The 8,611-nt window shown below is 48.2% G+C and overlaps 1 protein-coding gene across 1 annotated transcript; it reads right to left on the bottom strand.

Moving 5' to 3' along the window:
- Positions 1-536: 536 nt before the first annotated feature.
- Positions 537-1,655, bottom strand: LOC140218585 (neprilysin-1-like). Its single transcript, XM_072288388.1, has one exon. It carries the CDS (start codon positions 1,653-1,655, stop codon positions 537-539), a length of 1,119 nt encoding a protein of 372 aa, XP_072144489.1.
- Positions 1,656-8,611: the final 6,956 nt, after the last annotated feature.

The following is an 8,611-nucleotide window of genomic DNA, read 5'->3' as shown; positions in this document are numbered from 1 at the left end:
TTCACAGAGTGAAATGGCTCATGATTTTTTGCACCACAGGCGCGTAACGCAATGTCTACAGCAGCGGAGAAAGATCTAACGATTCCTGAGGTGTGGTAATCCTCGAACAGTTTAAAAGTCAGGACGGTGGGACCAGTACAAGTAATTGTCACCTGTAAAAGAACCATGAAAAAGAAAGATGTGCCGCTCGTTGCTACTTAAGGAATTAAATATTATGTTTCGCGGCAAATCAAAATGAATTACTGTTAAAGCGGACTTACATACAGGCAAATACAAAAGAAAGAAGTGACCAAAGTTACGCCTTCATTTTCCAGCCTAATAGATACTATGCAATAATAACAGAAGAATATGACTCGTACTGCCGTTGATCTGAGAATGCATTTGCGATATACGTATTTCTTCGAGGGCTTAGCTGACGCCATTCAAACAGCTCAACATCAATTAGGAGAAAGCGCTCGCCATCATAAAAAAAAAAAAAAAACTGATGTACAAATATCAAAACATTGCACAGTCTCAAAATTAATACTTTATACATTTCAAGGTACCACGTGATCATTTAGCGTGCTATTAAAGAGATTGCAGGTCCCCGAGTGCCGCAATGGTCTCATGAAGCTACCGGGTTGGCAGCCGAACGCTTCTCCAAAGGAACGAGCCAGGTGACGGAGCGGGAAGTTGACGGCAAGATCAGGGGGCAACCGCTTCCACGTCTCGTACTGACGGATTTGGTACGCGGGATCACTGTTCTCACAGTTGTCGAGCGCGTACCATACGAAGAACAGCTGGTCGGAGGACAAGTCTGGCAACGTGCTTAGCCGAAAGCTCAGCTTCCAAATGCGCTCAACATGCAAAAGTTCGCGGAAAGTGACGAATGCGACAGCCACGGCGACCGTCTGCGCGAGCAACGCGTAGCGGGCGTCGTCGGGGTCCAAGTCAAATTCGGCTCGTGTCTCGCGCAAGACGGTGGCAAAGTCGCGGGACAAGCAGTTCAATAGCTCGCGAAAGAGAGCCTGTGAGCGCCTCGTGTACTGCAGATTGTGCGACGCGCCCAGTGACGTCTGTTCTTGCCATAATAGCGGTGTCAAGCTGTGAAAGAAACGTACGGCCATCCTGGAGAGGTGGAAGGCAAAAAGCGTAGCGTTGCTAGGCACCGAACTGTTGATTATCCCCAGGGGCACGTAGACTGTCTGCTGGGCCCAGCTGTATCGACTGCGTGTGTCAAAAGGTGATCCCGGCTCTCGAGGGGCTAAGCGGGCGTCAATCTGTCTCAGCTTGGTCCCCATGGCGCGCTTCGATAGGTCACGGTAGACGTGCACTACATCGCTCCCGTAGTCGCTGATGCTACCGTTGCACTCGTCGGCCCCCAAAGACCAGCCTGGAAAGAAGCGAGCCAGCTTGGTGTTGGCCAGTTTGAAGCGGATTATCATGTACGTGAGGTCATCAACCCAGGAAAGTCGCGCCGAGTTTCGGAAAAAGCTATTCTCTATCTGAGAAAGCCAGACGCGATCGTTCAGGTTGTTCCCCGTGGCCAAGTGCACTTTAACTTGAGCCTTGACGACGCAGACAGGAAGTGCCGCCTCCACAGCCCGAAGGCACATAATGTCTTGGTGCAGCGGCAAAGCGCGCACACGGCCCGTAGCTTCAACGCTGAATATCATCTTCAGGTTTTCGAAGCCGCTTGTGGGAAGAAAAGGGGCTATTCGAATAATTAATCGGAATCCCAAGTAGTTTATCAGGCTTGGTACGTCGTTGGATTTTACATGATTATCAAGCTGGCTGAGCATAAACTCAGGACTGCGTACAACTATTGTCGCCTGTGAGCTCAACCTGCGTTCGAAAACTGCCGACATGAACGTATGAAAGCCCTTAGGAATGTCGCGCAGTCTTGCTATTTTGAAGTTGAATTCATCTTCTGTTGGTTGTCTTTGAGAAAGGTCACGGAATACACTATACACATCGTTGGCGACTTGAGCGTTGTTCTGTGAAGAAGAAAGCCCAAGGGCTTCTCGTATCGCGTCCTGGAACATAGCAACAGTCATGCTGTAGATTTCGTAATTCTTTAAAAATAACATTCTAGGTGGTTCTAGGACGACCAGGGGCTGCTTGTTTTGGTGCCTTCCTATGGAAATGCCGAGAAATGCATCAATGCCAAACTGCCGGTACAGTGTTCCCGCTAGTGACCAGACATGTGATATGCTGAAAGCGGTGTTCGTCTGAGTGATTGGCCAAGCTGCAGTAAGAAATTCTTTAAATATGTCTTTCAATGCCATTTTGACTTCCGTTCCTTGTAGATTAGAGCTCCGTACGCAAGCATTGAAAAGCTGCAGCGCTAGCAGCACGTCTGGGCTGTCACCCTTAAGGTACTCTGCAACGTCGCTCTCCATTTTTTCCTCGATAAATGTATCCCTGGAAACCGCCGCGCCAAATCCCATTCCTACGTTGGGGCGTGCGTTGGCTTTCCAGATGTCACAAACGTAGTCGTAAAAATTGTCACAAGGATGGTTTTGACTACTGAGAAGAGACTTGATAAATGCACCTTCGCTTTCACAGTAGGGTGTTGAACATGTGTACACCCTACTTCCTGTTGTGTTTGGACGTGGGTTGATAGCATGCTTCGTCGTTTTCTGTGTCGGGGGTTGATAACGTGTGCTAGCTCGTGATTCAGTCGTCATTGGAATGTAGTCGTGCGTCGTATCACTAGGGAATGACAGTACGTGAGAGTTGCCCGCAGTCGTCAGCACTATGATAGCTATCACCCAAAGGACACATAACATGGCCAAAGCTATTACAACGCGGCTTTCTGGATATAATGACCTCGTGCTGGTCATAAGCTCTTCTAAGGGTTGCTCAGCTATCTTATGGTCGTATTCAATGTCTTTACCTGAATGCATTAGAGGCCCAGCAGGTGGAGGGAGATTAGCCACTTCATCTTCTCCTGATTCATCCTGTTGCTCTTGGCCAGAATCTTTTCCGTCTGAATGCTCAGATCCTTCGATATGTTTGGCCTCTTGGGGAAGTGGTGCGGCCGCTGAATGCTCGGATCCTTCGACAGCTTCGGGCTCATCCACTGCGACAGTGCCGCTTTCATTTGCGCTGCTTTCGTTAGGGGTCCTGTGGGTACCATACTCGTCTCCTTTTGATGTTGCCTTGTGCTCACTTTTGCGATCGGAAAATGAAGTGGCACTGCGCTCACCATCGTCCCTAATATTAGCGATTTTCTCTTCTCTGTTCTCTGATGCCGTGTCATAGTTATAAACAGACTGTTCACTTCTCTTTCGATTTGATACCAGCTCGCCCTTACTTGAACGTGAAGTGTTGTCATTCATGGGGACGCTTTGGTAGCTATGCATCGATAATGTGCCCTTGCTGATTTTTGATTCCATTTCCTTTTTAGGAAAAGCTTTGGAGGCAACCATCGAGGACGCTTTATTTATGGAAAAAGTTATGACACGTGTGTTCCTTTCCTTCGAAGTTGTAGTGACAGGCTTCTCCGTGGCTTGGACTGCGACGTCGGCGATTACAGGCGCTTCAGTGCCTAGACACATTGACGCACGGCAGCGTTCCATTCGCGCTCCTGAAGCTAACAACGTGTTATTGCTTACGTTAGACATATCATTAGAAGTACATTGCCTTGAGGTTTTCCGGCTGGTACGGGCAGATTCCAGCGATAGATGTCTCTCTGTACCGTTGAGCCTTGGCTTCTTCGAGCTTGAAGGAAGGGAAGGACGCCGATTGGCCTCTTGGTGGTCAATATTTTGTGATTCCGCGATCGCTATAGATGAACGCCGTCTTGCACTAGCTTTTATGCTAGATTTTCTTCGACCCACAGAGAAAACAAACGGAGAACGCTGTCCGGGTTCTTCCACACTGAATTTTTTTAGGTCATTTGCTGTAGGAGAAGTCGGTGATTTTTCAGGTTCTCTAAAGCTGGACTTTCTCATGCACGGGGCAGATGAACTGGAGCGTCTTCTTTCAGGTTCCTTGATGCTTGATCTTCTTGATGCTGTCTGTGAGGTAGGTTTCGACTTCTCATGGAGATCAGTGCCGGTAGAGCTGAACGCACCCCCGAGCGCTGTCGTGGACCACATTATGTCTCGGGCGCTGTTCTGAGGAACACAGGTTGCATAGGAGTATTGACGTGACATTACGAGAGGACTGAAGTCCAGTGTCCTTCCCCACGATTCTGCAGAAGGCGTCGACGTTGCCAGTACAGTAGATGGCTGCGACGTCATCGACGTGTAACTCTGCGCAGAGGCTAGCGGTGCCGTAGCGGATGAAAGTTGCCTCATGTTCGGTTGCAGACACCCAGGCTGCTCAGTCTGTTCTACAACTATTCTTCGTACAGTGTTGCCTTCTGTCCAAGTCTCTTCACGGTGAATGGTGGAAGCACAAGATGGCATTAAGGACGGCTGCTGATACAAAATGGGAGGGTGGTCTCTGCAGATGTTAGTCAGTGGAACTTGACGAGGAGGCATAATCGCTGTGTTGTATGGAACTTCGAAGCAGCAGCAGCAGTTGCTTGGTATAGGAGGGCAGACATAGGAAACGCTAGTGACACGTGCATTCTGATATTCTGGGCATCCGCAAGCAGGACACCCGTGCTGTTCCCCACCGTTGACTGAGCTCTGTGAAAGTGACGGCGGCCAATTAAAGGTAGCTTGTGCGTCAGCTGTAACATACAGGGGCACACATTCAGCTGTATCTGCGACGCGAACCGAGGGAGTCGTGCTTCTTGGGCGTCTTTCATCCAAGTAAGTTACGTCGGAAGAATCGCTCTCCCAGCCATCAGGTATTGTGGTATTGCTTGCTGTCCACACTTGCCTTGCGCTTGGGCGGCTGCCTCCCGTGTTTTGTTTTCGTGGAAGATGGCGTGAAGAATCAGTGCGCTCGCGTGTAGCGTAAACGAACGACACATTTCCAATGTCCTTTTTCGAGCTCTCACTGCTTGGCCGCGGTTTCGGCGCGTTTGCCCGCTGGCAGTTGCAGTAGGGGTCTTCTTGGTCGTGAAATCGGTGAACGTACTCGTCTTGGCAGATCCGGCATGTTTCTTTGAGAGGGCGAATAGGTCTTGTGCAATTCACGCAGTAAGTTGTGAACTTTACCTCGGGGGAACGCCTTCCGCAGCCCGTGCAAGTAAATTTGCATTCGTCGCATACTAGTCCAGTATTCTGCAAAACGGGAGCCGTTGGCATGAATTCACTGGGGCACCAGGGGCATCCACGATTCCCAGCAACAGTCGCAACAGGAACGGCAGTAGCGACAGGAGGAGGTGGCACGTTATTGCGGTAAGTGGGCGATTCCCGTAATTCGCTCGTCGGGGCGAATTGTCCTCCGGTAGAGGATGTTCCACCCCTCGCTGCGAAGTTTGCTGCGACGCCTGAGGGCCCCGGTTCTTGCTGCATGGACGCCTCGGTGGTACTGAAGGGCTTGTAAGCAAGGGTTGGGTCTAGGTCGTCTCTGAGCACTGTTGCTTGGACGGGCTGTAAGCGCTCCGATGGTTTGCCATAGAGTGCTAGCGCAGTTCGTTGCTGGCTTCCACGGAGCGGAGGCAGTGGCGTGCGCAATGCGTCGTAGTTGGGAGATTTTTGCGAAGTCTGCAGTGCGCGCACTTTCGTCTTCTTAAGCTTCTGTTCCTTGTTCGGTGCCAATTCTGTCGCGAGCAGAAGGGATGACGCCGACTGGACGTCAACATCGTTGGGCTGAGCGGCCTGCGTGGGCAATCCTGCTTCCGACAAAATCTTCCCAATTTCGTTGGTCATAACCGCGATCTCGTTGGTTGTCAGCTCGGCGTCCGTGATGCTGTCAGCGGACTCGGTACTCCACTTCTGCCACGGCTCGTCTTCCGCTTCTCTGGGCGATTGAAAGCGAGATCGCAACCTCCGCCGTCTCTTCTTGGAAAACGAAATAGGCGGGGTCATTTGGAGCCTCATTCCTTCATCATTCGGCAATCGTGCAGTTGGGCAGTTTAAGGAAACTGTTACGCTGGTCTCGAATTGCTTGCTTGCTTGCTTCTCACTTGTGGCGTTACGGAGAAACCCCAAGGGAAAAGCACTTCTTCGTCCTCGTCCTTAATCCTTTCTCTGAGGGCGCGTTTCCATCCACTGAGATAAGTGCGGTGTTAAGGTACGTTTATCACAAATATTCAGAAGAGCACCATGATGCAAAAGACAACATAATTTCTACCTGTTTATGGTGGTAGTAATGCGAAGTTGCAAGCAGTATATTCAAGTTCAGTTTTCTTACGACCCAGTGTATAACCACCCAATATTTGGCTCAGCACCCCCCCCCCCCCCTTTGTGGGTACATACCAGGTTTTGAAAGCGCATCATCATCATCATCATCATGTTTAGAATGTATTGCGTTTTTGGCCGGGAAGGAGCCTTTATTTTTGGGCTCAGCAACAAAAATCTTTAATTGGCAGTCCGAAATTATCTTACTGAATCCAATAGATTACCTTGACAAACTGGTTCTCATTTATTTTAATTCTGCGTTTTGCGTTGATATTTTTCCTTTCTGCCTTTTCCTGGAAACTATTTTCTTATCCGTAATTCGCAATTTCCAATTTCTTAATTCCCTTCTTGTAGGTTTTTTTAATCACTTGGCCAATCCTCCACTTTGCGTATGCGCCACGAACATTCGCAACGACGACGACGATGGCGCCGATGACGACGACAAAATTACGCAGTCTGCCATAATACCAACCTTAGTAATTACGGAATTTGGCATTCGATTAAAGGTAGTTTTGTGTGCCTTAAAAAATCTATAAACGGTGCTTTGGAAAACTATAATGGTCAATATGCTAAGCGAGTAGCCGCATGTCGCTCTGCGTAGAGATGCACTAATTTCGTGAACGTATATCAGAAGCAAACGAATAAAATTATAAAGAAAATTGTTTGTTTTGGAGTAGGTTTGGGTCATCTCCAGCCTTGGACAAGTCAGCTATCATGGGTGGCCATGACGACTGAAAATTGTACATGGAAGACCCAGGAGTCCAATCAGCACGTTGGTTTCACAGGCTGTTTCCTTGGGACTGTTTGACGGAGATCGCTGGTGCCTAGCTCCATATATTTGACCAGCACCAGTCTGTTCACTAATATGTGGCCACGGGCGCCTTAGTAATAACATCCGCAAATGAGCTTCCACATATCAACTATTTCTTCAATGACTGTCCATTTCCGATAATAGAGAGTAAGCAAGAACGTAACGTTAGTGAAGAGAAAAAAAGATCACGCAGAAACTCCTTTGGTTGTTGTCTAAGTATGCGTAAGCATTCTGCAACTTGCTCATCTCTACGCAGCCCAATGTAATTATCAGCAGAGTCCTACCAGGTTTTTTCTGGTCACGAAACTGCCGCCTCAGTTTCATATAGAGCCAGCGTCCACCGCTAGATGCGTCTCTGCATGAGAGGGCATGCGAACGCCGCTATACCGCCGTAGTTCTGTGTGGGGCAGCCTCGGTACCCTAACTTACGCAACCGCTGCTTTACTTTCACGTAACTAATTTTAACATTCCACATGCATCAATAATTGCCTGAGCGCGTCTTGCGGCATGGAATGAGCGCACGGGAAAAAACAATATAGCTGCTCAAAACATGCAGCTTGCCACCGTATCTCAGGGGAAAAAAATTATGGGATTTTACGTGCCAAAACCACCATATGATTATGAGACACGGTGGGGGACTCCACATTAATTTTGACCACCTGGGGTCCTTTAACGTGCACATAAACCTAAATAAATGGGTGTTTTTTGCATTTTGCCCCCATCAGAATTAGGCCTCCATGGTACAGATTTCTTTTTCAGCGCCATTCGTTTGAACGCTTCGATAGGTTCCGCGTTTTAACATTTGCATGGAATTAAATACCGCGCATTCGCAACAGAACGCCAGTGGTGTCACTTGTAAACAGAGTCAAACATCTGGGCTGTTGAACCCCCCCTCACCCGTATCTCAGCGTGAACCCTCGCTTGCGCATAGCGCTAGGTTGTTCACCGAGCACAGCTGTTCGCTTTCTGTTAAACCGTGAGCAGTAACTTATCATGAGGTCAAAACAGTGAAATCAGTATTAAAAGGGCTGCTTCCATAATAATGACTTCGTTTAATGACAAAGAAAAGGAAACTGGGCTGCTCCGTGCGCTTCAGATTTCTCGGCAAAGCGATGCCATTTCTGAACAAGATTTAGGCAGGATAAATTTAAGACAAACCTCACAACTGAATGTATTCGGTGCGGATTTCAGTATAGCATTAAGGCGAACGTGAAGTCTCAGGACCTGTACAGTTGCAACTGCATTGTAATTAGGCAATTCCCTTAGCCAGCAGTCGTTGAACAGCGTCAGTAAGCCCAGCACTTATTCACGTTGCTCGTGGTTTCGACGCAGAAACGACGAGATTAGGTATCTTGGTTCTCAATGCGCAACTATTTGCAAGAGGTTAAAATATTCTAATCACTAGTCCTGACATTTTTACCATGGTCGAAAAATGAAAAGAAAAATACAGTTTTAAAATTCAATCAGAAAAAGAAATAAAACGCATTGGTGAAAAACATCACAGAAGCATGATCATTTATTTACTATGTGAAATAATTGACATACAGACATCAAAAAGGTGCATCCGGTCACG

This window comes from Dermacentor andersoni, chromosome 5 (assembly GCF_023375885.2).
Source record: "Dermacentor andersoni chromosome 5, qqDerAnde1_hic_scaffold, whole genome shotgun sequence".
In the NCBI taxonomy this organism is placed as follows: Eukaryota; Metazoa; Arthropoda; class Arachnida; order Ixodida; family Ixodidae; genus Dermacentor; species Dermacentor andersoni.
The sequence above is the reverse complement of the archived record's forward strand: the minus strand, read 5'-3'. Positions and strand labels throughout refer to the sequence as shown.

Coding starts and splice junctions, on each gene's coding strand:
- LOC140218585 (XM_072288388.1), bottom strand. CDS start 1,655: ATGATATTCAGCGTTGAAGCTACGGGCCGTGTGCGCGCTTTGCCGCTG.